Raw genomic sequence first — 15,218 nt, 5'->3', positions numbered from 1 at the left:
TGATATGTAAATTGTATCTAAACTTAAAGCTATTTTTTTTTTAAAGATGAAAACAAACAAAAAAAGAATACCACTCTCGCCTCACTGTCACCCATTACCAGTCAATCCTTATCCCTACCTGCTGCCCACAACCCCTGGTAACCCCTGGTAACCTCTAGTCTCCTTTCTGCCTCAATGGATTGACCTGTTCTTGACATTTCATGTAAATGGAATCATACAACTTGTGACTTTTTGTACTTCGCTTCTTTCACTTAGCATAATGTTTTTAAGGTTCATCCATGTTGTAGCATGTATCAGTACTTCATTCTTTTTTACTGCCTAATAATATTCCATTGTATTGATATACCACAGTTTATCTGTTCGTCTGATGGACGTTGGGATTGTTTCCACTTTTTGGCTATTGTAAATAATGGTGCTGTGAATATGCAGCTACAAGTTTTTGTGTAGCTATATGTTTTCATTTCTCTTGGGCACATACCTAAGAGTAGAATTGCTGGGTCATATGGTAACTCTATATTTAACTTTTTGATGAACTGCAAGACTTTTCCAAAGAGGCTGCACCATTTTACATTCCCACCAGCAACCAATTTTTAAGTGAAGACTAGTTATATACTCCTTAAAGTAAGTTTCCAGAGTTCTAGGCCACATTCTCCCCTTCCCTGTCCCCACACAAGGCCACATAGTCCCTTAATTGGCAGATGGAGATTTAAACCCATAATTGTCGGCCTTTTTCATCCCCCGCAAACAGACACGCACTCCCCAGTTTCAAAGCTCTCTTGAATCATCCGGATTCCACCCAGCAGGTCTTCCTAGAACCTCACTGACAGAGCTCCAGTGAGAACTTTTTCTCTTTAATAATAGATTAAAGAGAATTCTTCAGGCCTCTGTCCCCTTTTGAAAAATTCACCTTAAAAATATGTGTGAAGCTTTGTTCTTAATACTAGAACTTTGTTGACTTGTACATCTCTATTTTCTGTTTCAGCTATATGTTTGTACACTCCACACACCCACACCACACAGGGCATTTTAACATGCAACTGGGCAGCGATGCAGGTCTTGTCCAGCCTGTGTCTGTCTCTGTCAGTCACGCAGTCCAGTAAGTGGAGTTGGGAGTCATCCTCAGTGTAGACAGCCATTATGTGTCCTCAAATCTGTTTTGATATTCAGCCTCCACTACGTCGTGGAGGGTAACAAATTCCATGTGTGGGTTACTCTCAGTTCCACTCATTCTCCAGTTTACTTGTTCCAAAACAGCCTCTGTATACCTTTCAGGGTTGCTGCTCTGGTCAACCTAGAGATTTGGTGAAAATGTGACTCTTCACCCTTTCTATGTCCTTAATAACAAGCAAGATATTTCCTTCCAACCCATAATCTTTTCTTATAAAAAGTTCTGATGTTTTTAGCCCATTCTTGCATGCATAATATCTGTGTGAGTGTTCACAACCTCCAGGTCCTAGGTCAGCTGCTCCTCTTTCCAGGGTACAATGTCTGGGCCTGGCATAAAGTGGGCATGCACTGCTCAATGAATGTTGCTGAACAGAGGAACACATTTTGTTTTGTAAATGTGATGTATGTTCCACACATCAGTAATATGCTGGGCATACCTGTGTTCTCTTTTGCAGGCTATAGGCTGTACTCTGAACTGTAGTTGCCACAGTTTCAAACCAGGGAAGATAAACCACCGTCAGTGTGAGCAGTGCAAACATGGATGGGTGGCCCATGGTAACTTTATTTTTTTCCTTTCTTGGCCTGTACTGTTCCCTGTAAAAAACTTATAGTTATTCAGGAACTGAATTAATGTCTAAGAATGACAGCTAATGTTTCTAAGTTACTACTATGTGCCAGGTAACAGGCTAAGAGTTTATATATGTTCTCTCTTTGAATCTTAGTTCTATGTGATGTATTTTATTAACCCCATCGTAAAGATATGGAAACTGATGCTTCAGTGCTATCATTCTGCAGTGATAGAATTGTTCTGTGCTGTCTAATACAGTAGCCTCTAGCCCAGGGTTGCTAGGTAAAATACAGAATGCTCAGACAAATTTGAATTTCAGACAAACAATAAATACTTTTTTAGCCTAAGTATATCCCAATGAATATTTTTAGTTTAAGTATATCCCATTTATTCATTGTTTATCTGAAATTTATATTCAGATTTAACTGGGCATCCAATATTCTTATTTGCTAAACCTGACAACCCTACACTAGCCACATGTGGCTGTTGAGTACTTGAAATGTAACTAGTGTGACTGAAGAACTGAATTTCTAATTTTATTTAATGTTATTTTAAATCTAAATTTAAATAGCCGTATGTGGCTGATGACTATTGCATTGGACAGCACCGATTTCATTGGTTTAATTTGTCAAGCCCAACAACTGAAGGTGGCAGGCTAGGGCTCAAACCCAGATCTGCTGGATTCCCAAGCCCAGGTTCTTCACCTCCAGACCCTGTGCTTCCTGATTTTCCATCCTCTTCGTTATGCACCTGCTGCCTTTGTTTCTATCCCTTTTCTTTGCGTCTTCCCTACTTGTGGCTATTTTATTCCTTAGAAATGCCACAGGAAAGGGAGACGAGTCTCAGGCCAGTCCATTTTATTTTAGAAGTTCCTGTGAATAACTTGGAGCCTGATAGCTATTAAGATTGTTAATTATTTGCATATTCATTTTTCTTTCTGTTGGAACAGATAGCTGAGAGTTAGCTGTAGCTGAGTTCCTGGGCAGTGTTTTCTTAAAAGTAGAATCTTTAAAAATGATACTTCTTCAATTTGATTTTTCAGCTCTAAGTAAGCTGAGGATCCCTCCTGTGTATCCAACAAGCCAGGTGGAGATTGTCCAGTCCAATGTGGTGTTTGATATTAGCAGCCTCATGCTCTATGGGACCCAGGCCATCCCTGTTCGCCTGAAAATCCTACTGGACCGGCTTTTCAGTGTGTTGAAGCAAGATGAGGTCCTCCAGATCCTCCATGCCTTGGACTGGACCCTTCAGGATTACATCCGTGGATATGTGCTACAGGTATGGTGACCATGGCTGCTGTTCTCCTAGAATGTCTTCTGAAATCCTTGTCCACGTAACTGATGTAATCCAGTTGTGTACCAGTGCAACAGCCACTGGTGGTCATCCTTCCCTTGAGTATTTTTTCTAATGGCTTAAGGCCTACCTCATGTTCTGGGAGAAATCCAATGCTTTCCTCAAGATACTGTGAAACTTCAGGATGTGAGAGCATTACATATTCTCTGATGTGGGTTTCACTAAGCCAACTCTTCCACAGTAAACCATTTGCCCCATCTTCAGTGCTGCCTACATTTCTTTATTATCCCCAAACTACCTACTGACACAAGACACTGTCTCTTTCAGATTTTACTGAGAGTTTGGGGGTGAGAAAGGGAACTGAAATTACAGAACCATACAGCAGTTACAATTTCATACCACACCCTCCTGTTCTTTAAAGCCCTCTGCCATCCCACTGCTGACTTTCCTTCCTAGGCTCCATCATGTGGTATTCCTATGTTCATGCTCTTGCACTTTCTCTCTCTCCTCAATTCTATTGTGGCCTCCTCACATTTTCTCTTCATCTCTCCATGTTCCTTGCCTTTCATCCCTTCTCTCCTCTCTTTTTTTTGCAAAGTAGTTTTACCTCTCTTTCTATGTCATGCTATGGGTATAGGCCTTATGTTTCATATCCAAAGAGGCCATCAAGGGGTTTTCACAAGCGAAGAACATATATCCTGATACGAATTGTGTAATTTCTCTGACGTATGATACAGCTACAGAATTTTTTTCCTTGCCTCTACACTAGAAAGTGTCAGCTGATTTTGGTAAAAATTTCAGTGAAATGAGAGAATGAATGTATTTCCAAGACAAACATACACTTCGGTCTTACTCAGGAAGGCCATATCATTAAAACGAACACTAATGGCCATTTATTGACTTAACGCTCTTCCAGTAATCTCACAAGGTCCCATTTTCCAGTTGAAAAACAAGAGGCTCAGAGTGCTTCTAAATCTTGCTGAAGTAATTCAATTCATATGTGGCAAACTCAGAATTTGAACCCATTTCTTTCCAACTCTAAAGCCCATAGTCTTCTCTGGAAACATATTTGCTCACCTTGAGTACAGGACCCCCAGCAGGCAAGAAACAGCCTTTTATGTAGAGTAGCGTTATGATCTTACATTATGACATGGATCAATATTTAATGATCCTAATAATCTTGCTTTCTAGTGTTAGGATTAAAAATATGGAATCAATTACCTTGAACCTCTAGTGCATGAAAAATTTATGATGTTACATTCCTCATCATCTTCAAAACTCTTACATGCAGTGTGAAAAATCTCAGTAGGCCATCAAATACGTGTTCTGTGATAAAATATTTATTGTAGTTTTGGGAAAAATTAGGCCTTGCTGGAGTTTGAAAGATCTCCAACACTCCAGGGTAATTACAGCTCTGCTTTTTGAACATGGGCAATAGATCAATACAAGTTGTTTGTTTTCTGATGTTAGTTGCTTGGGAAGATTATTAAACTTGCAGCGAATAAATGCTTGAACTATGTCTAGACTTGATTGCTTCATCTATACTCTTTAGATAAAGAAGTTACTATGGTTCAAATGATACATACTTGGATTTTAGTGGGGGAAATTATTATGCCTAATGCCGGACAACCAATTGGTTTGAAATAAGATGGAAAATAATCACCAAATTTCCCTTAGGCTTGAGTAATATAATTTTATTTCTCTCTTTTGGACCACTGCTTACATTTGTGCAGTTTATTTTCTGCACAAAGTTTCTGTCCTAGGAGAGTGGGGTGAGTGAGGGCTGAATTCAGCAAGCCCTGTGCTCATGGGGATGTGTTTTTCTTTTTTTTTTTCTTTAAAGATTTTATTTATTTTATTTTTTCCCCCCAAAGCCCCAGCAGATAGTTGTATGTCATAGCTGCACATCCCTCCAGTTGCGGCACGTGGGACTCGGCCTCAGGATGGACGGAGAAGTGGCGCCTCGATGCGCACCCAGGATCCGAACCCCGGGCCGCCAGCATTGCAGCGCGCGCACTTAACCACCAAGCCACAGGGCCGGCCCTGGGGATGTGTTTTTCTAATATGCACAAAGGTGCCCTATGGTGCTAGTGGAGGCCCTGACCACATGACTCCTTTCTTAGAGAAAAGGATAAGGAATAGTAAATTAATTGCACTTTTAAATTCTGGTTTGGGTTTAGGATGCATCAGGAAAGGTGTTGGATCACTGGAGCATCATGACCAGTGAGGAAGAGGTGGCCACCTTGCAGCAGTTCCTTCGTTTTGGAGAGACCAAGTCCATAGTTGAGCTCATGGCAATTCAAGAGAAAGAAGAGCAGTCCATCGTCATCCCGCCTTCCACAGCGAATGTGGATATCAGGGCTTTCATCGAGAGCTGCGGCCACAGGAGTGCCAGCCTCACTGCTCCTGTAGACAAAGGAAACCCCAGCAGTATACACCCCTTTGAGAACCTCATAAACAACATGACTTTCATGCTCCCTTTCCAGTTCTTCAACCCAGTGCCTCCCACATTGATAGGGTCACTGCCCGAACAGTATGTGCTGGAGCAGGGTCAGGACCAAAGTCAGGACCCCCAACAGGAAATCCATAGATCCTTCCCCAACAGCAGCTTCTTAACTTCCAGTTCCACACCATTTCAGGTTGAAAAAGAGCAGTGTCTAAATTGTCCAGATACTGTTACTAAAAAGGAAGACAAAGCCCATTTAAGTGACTCCAGCTCATACAACATTGTCACTAAGCTTGAAAGGACACAGTTGTCCCCCGAGGCCAAAGTGAAGTCCGAGAGGAACAGCCTTGGCACAAAGAAGGGCCGGGTGTTCTGCACAGCATGTGAGAAGACCTTCTATGACAAAGGCACCCTCAAGATCCACTACAATGCCGTCCACCTGAAGATCAAGCATAAGTGCACCATCGAAGGGTGTAACATGGTATTCAGCTCCCTGAGGAGCCGGAACCGCCACAGTGCGAACCCCAACCCTCGGCTGCACATGCCAATGAACAGAAATAACAGGGACAAAGATCTAAGGAACAGCCTGAACCTGGCCACCTCCGAGAACTACAAGCGCCCAGGTTTCATGGTGACTTCTTCAGACTGTAGGCCTCTTCCTGGCTATATTGGTTCAGCGGAGGATTCCAGGGGCCAACAAGCCTTCCCAAGCGTTGGGCAAAACGGTGTGCTTTTTCCAAACCTAAAGACAGTCCAGCCAGTCCTTCCTTTCTACCGCAGTCCAGCCACTCCAGCTGAGCTAGCAAACACACCTGGGATGCTGCCTTCTCTCCCTCTGTTGTCCTCCTCAATCCCAGAACAGCTGGTTTCAAACGAAATGCCATTTGATACCCTTCCCAAGAAGAAATCCCGGAAGTCCAGTATGCCTATCAAAATAGAGAAGGAAGCTGTGGAAATAGCTGATGAGAGGAGGCACACTCTCAGCTCAGATGAAGACATGCCCCTACAGGTGGTCAGTGAAGATGAGCCAGAGGCGTGCAGTCCTCAGTCAGACAGAACACTTGAGGAGCAGCACACACAGTCAGGAAGCTTAGGGAAGCCTCTGCCTGAAGGAGAGAGGGCCTGCCATCTAGAATCAGCGATGGAGTCCAGTGGTGCCATCAGCCGAACCCCTGAGCAGACCACACACAACTTAGACAGGGAGACTGAGCAGAAGCCAGCGTTGATTATGGTGCCAGGGGAGGTGGAGGATGGTGGCCGTGAGCTCCACCTCACTCCTGGGATGGAGCCCTGTGTTCCTTTTCCTGACTACATCAAACTACAGCAGCGCCTGCTGGCCGGGGGGCTCTTCAGTGCTTTGTCCAGCAGAGGAATGGCTTTTCCTTGTTTCGAAGATTCTAAAGAACTGGGCCACATGGGTCAGCACGCATTAGCAAGGCAGAAGGAAGAAAATCGCTTCCAGTGTGACATCTGTAAGAAGACTTTTAAAAATGCTTGCGGTGTGAAAATGCACCACAAGAACATGCATGCCAAAGAAACACACATGTGCACAGTGGAGGGCTGTAAAGCCACCTTCCCTTCCCGCAGGAGCAGAGACAGGTAAGGCATCTCTTGGCAATCATTTCTTCTAAGGCAGTGGTTCTTAAACTTTAACATGAATCTGAATCACCTGGAGGGTTGTTAAAACACAGACTTCAGAGCTCTACCCCCAATATTTCTGCTTCAGTAGGTCTGAGATGAGGCCTGAGAGTTTGCATTTCTGAGTTCCCATGTGATAGGTTGCTGATCCAGGGATCATGGATTGAGAAACACTGTTCTATAGATCCACATTCCTGAATTTTCAATTCCAGAATCTAAACTAATTTGGCCATAAAACCTGACCTGAAATGATGTGAGGCTATTTGTAATATTTTTCTAAATCTCCCTTTGTGTGGATTTTTTATATATATTCAGTACAGAAATACTAATGGATTTATTGTGGGGACATTAACAAAATATTACAGTATATGCATCATTCAGCCATTCTAAAGTCAGAAATTCTGAATTCAAGAACACATCTGGCCCAAAGGGTTTGGGATAAGGAATCATGAAATAGTTCTCACATGAGAGGAGGGGAGGAGGGAGTTTTATAAATTATCTCTGTACCTTCCCGAAATTTGTCTGATTTTCACTTTGTAATATGAAGTCTATTGAATGAAACATTTTCTCTGACATCTAGTTAACCAGCTATATTGGAAAGGAAGAGTAACTGCTTGATTGGAGATTTTTAAAATGTAGAGATATCAAAGAATAAAGGCTCTGAGCAGGTTATTTCAGGGTTTGTGATATTGACTGGAAGATGAGAAGTCTGTCAGTGCTGGGTTTTCGTGACCTGCACACAGAGTCAAACTGTTTACCAAGCGCCTGGGTATAGAGTATATCTCATCACTCTGGGGACACAGCACTGGCGTTACCATCTGGCTTGTGCTTGTCTTAATAAACTTGAGTCACATAACCACTCTTCAGGTCATCTTCCTCCCGAGCCTATAAAGGGAAGAGCAAGCATACCAAGAGATGACCCCAGGAGGCTTTAAGGAAAGGTCCACCTCTCTTATGAAATGCAATATGATAAATGCTAAATGGTTCACAGAATGTTCAAGTGTTTCATTTGCTCAAACAAGCGTGACTTGAAGCAGTTGGACACCACCACCACCTTAGTCCAAATTCTACTGCCTAATTTATCGAGAGGGGAGAATGTACAGACTCCTACACACATTCCTGGACAGGGCTCACAAGAACACACTCATTGTCTTGAGTGAAGAGGATAGAGCACAGGTCATATTAGTTAAAATTCCTGTTTCTGTTGCTGGATGTTGAACCAAACCACCAGGATATCCTAACTGGTGAACCCGTCCTTCATTCTCCAGGAGGAGTGTTTGTTCACAAATAAGCTGTTATTATGAAGAAGAGATGGTCGTATCAGTCAGATTATCCTTTATATTTGTTTGGGGTTTATTTATTTATTTATTTATTTATTTTTTCCCCCAAAGCCCCAGTAGATAGTTGTATGTCATAGATGCACATCCTTCTAGTTGCTGTACGTGGGACGCGGCGACAGCATGGCCGGAGAAGCAGTGCGTCGGTGCGCGCCCGGGATCCGAACCCGGGTCGCCAGCAGTGGAGCGCGCTCACTTAACCGCTAAGCCACGTGGCCGGCCATATGCTTTATATTTGTGATACTATTCTGAACTACAATGTCTACTAATTTAGAAGGCATGTTGAAGATACTATTTCATTTTATATTTATTTTTCATATATTTAATATTTTCTTATTTTCTGACCTATTTGTGATGCGAGCCTCCTCCCCCACCACAGGAAAGCATCTTGCATTCTAAATTTAAACTACTAATTCTAGTAGTCTAGAACTTGGAATGCATTTTACCTAGAATCTGTGATTAAATTGATACCATTTTAAATAGGACTTTGTGGGCAGGCCCGGGTCCACCACCATTTCTCTGAGTCAGAGATGAGAACTGCATTGCTGTAAGAATAACTAACTTCCACTCTTCCAGCCACTGCTACTGCCAATAGCAGTTACTAGAACCCATCAGGAAGGGACCGGGACAGTACCCTGGATGCTTACTTAGGCAACAAACATTTAAGAACCTTTTGTGTTAGGTGCCATGGATACAGTCCCTGCACACGATGGCCATTTGGGGAGACAGACCAGTAAACAGGCGATTGCAACTGAATGTAGTGGCTGCTATAATGGGAGAAATACAGGTTGCTGTGGCACGTGAGAGGGTACCTACCCAGACTCTGGGAAGTCAGGGGAGGCTTCCTGGAAAGAGTTTGTCTAAACCAGTGGCCCTCAAACATTTTAGTCTCACAGCTTCTTTACACATTCTTAAAACCTCAGGACCCTCAAGTCTTCTTGGGACTTATTATTTTGTATTTTGGGGTTTATATTTATCAATATTTACTGTAGTGGAAGTTAAAACTGAAAAAAATTGGGGCCGGTGCAGTGGTTAAGTTCGCATGCTCCACTCCAGCGGCCTGGGGTTCACAGGTTCAGATCCTGGGCACAGACCTATGCGCCACTTATCAAGCCATGCTGTGGTAGGCGTCCCACAAATAAAGTAGAAGAAGATGGGCACAGATGTTAGCCGAGGGCCAATCTTCCTCAGCAAAAAGAGGAGGATTGGCAATGATGTTAGCTCAGGGCTAATCTTCCTCACACACAAAAAAACAAAACTGAAAATAATATATATTATATCACCTATTATATGTTAACATGTCTGTGAAAAATGACTACATCTTCCAGAACAAAAACTTAGTGAGAAGAGTGCCTTTGTTTTACATTTTTGCAAATATCTTTAATGTGTGGCTTAGAAGAAGCCACCTGGACTCTCATAGGGTCTTCTGCATTCAGTCTGTTGCAATGTCACATGTCGTGTGTCTCTGGAAAACTCCACTGTACACTAGTGAGAGAATGAGAGTGAAAAGGGCAAATAATGTCTTAGGATCATTATGAAACGCGTTTTGACTTCAGGAACATCCTGAAAGGATCTCAGGGGCCACTAGGGGTGCCCAGGCCACACTTTGAGAACCACTGGTCTCGGCTATTCTAAATAGTCAAAAACCAGGGGGGAAGAGTTGGAGGGGGAGGTAGAGGTTGAAGGGAAGAAATACAGACCTGGGCAGTGGGCACATCATTAACAAAGTCCTGGAAGCAGAAAGCCTGGTACGTGGTCCAGAGGGTTTTTGCACCTGTGGTGGTTGGGCACTGGTCTTAGGGGACATAGCACCTCAGGAAATGCATCTTACCCTCTGAGGCTTAAGGAGGAGAGAGAGGAGCCCACAAGTTAGCTTTTGGTATTCATGGGATACTCAGGAGTTGAGCACGGGGCCCAGAGGTTTGCTTTGTTGCAACAGGGACCTTTCTGTACAAGTTCCAGTAAATGTGTTTGTCTGACTTTTTTTCAACCACTTGTGTATACTGGAACCTATATGTCAATCTAGTGTCTGGTTTTCTGCCGACACATACCTGCCCCTTCAGCCCAGAACGCTGACATAATCACAGGGCAGAGTTGCAGTTGAGAAGAGCTGCTTGCAAAGTGGGTGATCTGGGAGTATAGTTCTGATTATGTCCAAAAAAAGAATGTGTAAGGGGATAGAAAAGAGAAGTTGAATAGTAAATTTTATACATTTTATGAAATGTGATTAAACCTTCTCCCCTCCCCCACTTGCATGTCTTCAAAGATTTAGAAGAGAAAATTCAATTCTTAGTTATTTTGGTGAGGGTGCTTTTCCCAATTTGACCCTGGCATGCATTCTGATCTGTATTGGGGGAGATATTTTCCCTGTTTGGAATAATTCTGCTATCACTTTTAAGATTGTACCCCTTGGTAAGGGCTGTTTTTGTTAGTCAGAAGTTAGCAGGAGATCTCTGAGCAAGGCCAACATTGATTGACAAGTTACATCCAAATGATATCATGGGTAAAAGGCATGTGTCATAATGGGTACTCATAATCTGCCCTTCAGGAATAATCATTGGGTAGAAGATTGGTGGTGTGCTCACAGTGCTGCATTTGCAAAATTCCTGTCTGGTATATAGTGAAACGTTGCAAATATGAACTAAACTTAGTATACACATGTGCATGCACACACACACATACAATTTCTAGCCAATCAGATTTTCACTCCTGTAGCACTTCTGTGGTGATGTATATGCAAATACTCTAGACCATGATATGAGCCACAGAGGAAGTTTTAAATTTTCTAGTAGCCATATTAAAAAAGTAAAAAAGAAACAAGTAAAGCAAGTTTTAATAACATTTTATTTTATTCAGTCTATCCAAGATATTTCAGTATATGCCACAAGCCACATTTCAGGTGCTCAGTACCCACGTATGAGTGGCTATCATATTGGACAGTGCAGCTCTAGAAGATATTTCCTGGTTTCATTGAAATAAAGTACTCTGCTTAGTTCCTTGTTGTTTGTGACCAGTTTTTTCCTGGGGTCTCCTGGTTCCAATGTCCCAGTTGAATTGGCCTAATTGAAGTAGTCTAGCCATTCTCTATAGATAAGGTACAAGAAGTCACACATCAATCAGATTGTGGAAATTGAAGAGAACTGCACATTACCACTTTCCAGACTGTTGACTTTCCTGGTGAATGTCAACTTCTGAGAAGTGGTGGACGGCCATGGGCCAGTGTACACTAAACATGCATTGCATCCTGCATCCCTTATCATCACTTTTCCCGTGCCACAGGATTTTCCTGGTATCTACTAGTGTCTCCACTCAGAATGATGACTGTTTTTGAAACAACAGCCCAACCTGTTGCTAACCATCTTTTCACTCTTGTAGACACAGTTCAAACCTAAACCTCCACCAAAAAGTGTTGACCCAAGAAGCATTGGAGAGCAGTGAAGACCATTTCCATGCTGCTTACCTTCTGAAAGATGTGGCTAAGGAGGCCTATCAGGACATGGCTTTCACACAGCAAGCCTCTCAGACATCTGTCATCTTCAAGGGAACGAGTCGAATGGGCAGTCTGGTTTACCCAGTAACCCAAGTCCCCAGTGCCGGCCTGGAGAGCTACAACTCTGGTCCGCCCAGCGAGGGCACCATCCTGGATTTGAGTACTACCTCGAGCATGAAGTCAGAGAGCAGCAGCCATTCCTCTTGGGACTCAGATGGGGCAAGCGAGGAAGGCACCATGCTCATGGAGGACAGTGATGGGAACTGTGAAGGGCCGAGCCTTGTCCCCGGGGAGGATGAGTACCCCATCTGTGTCCTGATGGAGAAGGCTGACCAGAGCCTTGCCAGCCTGCCTTCTGGGTTGCCCATAACGTGTCACCTCTGCCAAAAGACATACAGTAACAAAGGGACCTTCAGGGCCCACTACAAAACTGTGCACCTCCGCCAGCTCCACAAATGCAAAGTTCCGGGCTGCAACACCATGTTCTCATCTGTCCGCAGTCGAAACAGACACAGCCAGAATCCCAACCTGCACAAAAGCCTGGCCTCCTCTCCCGCTCACCTCCAGTAACAAGATGGTGGACCAAGTATGCTTGGTTAAGCATTTGTAATAATTCGGGGAAAAGGTAGTCCAAAGAAATGCTTCTTTGTTTAATACCATTTGGGCAAGCCAGGCAAAAAGTATATGAGTTGACTTTATAGTCTTCTACAGCGGGAGGAGCAAAAGACAAGTCTTGTGGAAAGCCATCATTGGAGCAGCCTTCCCTATGATTTTTCTTAACCCAAGAGATTTTTCACTGACATAATGAAAACTTGCAGAAATGCAGTTTTTCCCAGATTTGTTTACACATTCCCTGGGAGAGCTCCAGGTCTGCAGATTGACATCAGGGGCCCAGGACCTGGGGGCAGCTCCAAGTGAGGCTTGCAGTATTAAGGGTCAGTTGAGTGTCCAGGGTAAGCAGACTGTCACCATGGGTGAGGAGCCAGTCCAAAAGATCACATTTTTCAGTTCCTGCTTTAATGAGTCTGAAATCCAGACTTGAGTTTGGGAAAATGACTTTTTGAGACTATCCCTCCATTTGGAGTGGAGAATTGCTTTCATTTTTTTTTTCCCCCCTAAAGGTCTCATGTGTTACTCCAGGGAGTTCTCAGAGAAAGTGGGTTGTCTCTAACATAGGAACATGGGTGTTACCAAGGATATTAGTTCTTGCTCTGGAACACACGTTCAAGAAGCTAAGGGGGAGATATTTCATGCACTTAAAAATAGTGGTCTTCAATTTAATTTAAAATAACTTTGATAATATTTAATTTGTGTTTATGTTATGTGAGTATTTGGGGTGAGTGCAGACATGTCACAGTGTGACCTCTGGGTCTCTGCTTGAAAACAGAACGGGTGACGACCTAAACTTCAAAACCACTGCCCATTTTCATTTGGTGAACTTTGGAGTCTGTTCATTTTGATCCCCTGTGGAATGAATGCAAACATGACTCTTGCAGGACCGTTTGTATATATTTGGCCAAAGCGTTTAGAGAACGTGGTTCTGATGGTTGTGCATTTTCACTGTCACTGGATCACTCAGTCTTCACTCTTTTATAAATGTGTAAGATTAGGATGAACTTTTGAATCTACGTAGTAGAAAGACAAGTAGGACGTTATTGCCATACTGTATGTCTTAATATTTAACTTATTCTGAAATATATTCCACACCATTATACACATTTGCTGTTGTAGAAAGGAAGCTCAATCAGTCCTGTAAAAGGAGACCATCTCCTGAAATTTGGCATTTACATTATCTAAAAGCCCATGGTAGGGAAAAAGAAATTGATTTCATATTAAGATTTCAAGTTAACCATCTTTTAAACTTACGGTTGGTTGAAGTAATGAAGAACATCATTAAAGAGAATTGGGGGTTATAAGAGAGACATTCCTCTGGCCTAAAGGTAAAAAAAAGCTAACAACCTCTTACTGATTATTTCAACATTTTTTTTAAAGTAAATATGACAACTTAAAACTTACCTCTGCTTAAAGTGAGATTTATCTTTCAACTGTTTTGTTACCCAGCTGTTTAATATTCTAGTTGCCCCAAAGTGGAAAAATTTGTATACAAATGAGTTTTCTATGATTTAATAAAAATATATGACACTCTTTTTGTTCAAAAAGGCAAACATTTGTAAAACTGGTTTTGTCACATGGACTGACTGTTGTACAAGTGCAGGTCGTCATGCACACACACACAGACACACTCTGAATCTTACAGAGCTGAAAACCCGGGGAGGTGTGGCGAGCAGGGAATAGCGTCAGAACTACTGCCACATCAACCAGGGATTGCAGCAGTTCATGGGTTCCAAAGAATGGCGACTTCACTGGGAGGAGGAGCTGGGTGTCGATTTATCATCAAGGAAAATACAAACTAAAGTGATTTTTTAAAAATACTATGCTATCAAAGATAAGCCTTGTAGCCAGTGCTCAAAATAGAATGCAATGCAAGATTTAAGCCTCTTCTTTCTTTCCTAAATATGCAGTTTAAAAAAAATAAGTTTTTATAACTTAACTTTTAACTTCTTTACCTCTTTTTTCTACCTGTGTAATATACAGATAAAAGCATGATTGCTGCTACCCATCCAGCCCCCCTCAGGTGGTGTCAATGTCCCTGCTTCATATTTCACTGAGAGAAAAGAAGTCGTCAGAGGGGAATTTTCTCATCTACCAGCATCTGTTCTACGCCTGCCCTACTCTAGGCCATATCATCTCTTGCCTGGATGACTGCTGTAGCCTCCTAACTGGTCTGTTGTGACCGTTCTTACCTCCTGCAGCAGCCAGAATGGTCCTTCTAAGATCCAAATCAGACCATGTAGTGCCCCAGCTCAAAACCCTCTAATTTCTTCCCTTAGCAGTTAGCATAAAATCCATAGATCTTCCCAAGGCCTGCAAGGTCCTAAAACATCTGCTCAACTCCTTCTGCTTCTCCATCCCCTTTTCCCACTAGTCTTGCATTACAGCCTTTGTCAGCTTTCTCTCCCTTTCCTCACAGTAGCTTTTCCAAACCTCCACCTTACAGGATTCCACCGAATTGACTTGTCATATTCACAGTGGCTGATCTCACTTGCTGCTCTCAGAGAATTGGGTGGGAACCCCTTCAGCTTCTCCCCCATTGCTCACCACCCCCCTATCAGTTTGTCTGTATTCACAGCCATCCTTGTGTGGTTACATCTTCCTGGACCTCCTGAGAATTTATCTCGTGCCTGGTGGACACTCTCAGTGAGCTGCAGACCTCTATGA

At 42.8% G+C, this 15,218-nt stretch overlaps 1 protein-coding gene across 1 annotated transcript in view; it reads left to right on the top strand.

The window, feature by feature from the left end:
* The window catches only part of BNC1 (basonuclin zinc finger protein 1), a 28,457-nt gene extending 14,362 nt beyond the window's left edge, over positions 1–14,095 (top strand). The window contains exons 2-5 of the mRNA XM_087429142.1: positions 1,623–1,722; positions 2,778–3,013; positions 5,209–7,073; positions 11,825–14,095. Coding sequence (XP_087285268.1) covers positions 1,623–1,722; positions 2,778–3,013; positions 5,209–7,073; positions 11,825–12,509 — 2,886 coding nt within the window. The 3' untranslated portion in view covers positions 12,510–14,095. The remainder of the gene's footprint in view (positions 1–1,622; positions 1,723–2,777; positions 3,014–5,208; positions 7,074–11,824) is intronic.
* The last annotated feature ends 1,123 nt before the right edge of the window (positions 14,096–15,218 follow it).

Source organism: Ceratotherium simum, chromosome 3 (assembly GCF_057802395.1).
Source record: "Ceratotherium simum simum isolate JZ-2026a chromosome 3, ASM5780239v1, whole genome shotgun sequence".
Lineage (NCBI taxonomy): Eukaryota > Metazoa > Chordata > Mammalia > Perissodactyla > Rhinocerotidae > Ceratotherium > Ceratotherium simum.
Note: the sequence above shows the minus strand (reverse complement) of the source record. Positions and strands in the feature narration are given on the sequence as shown.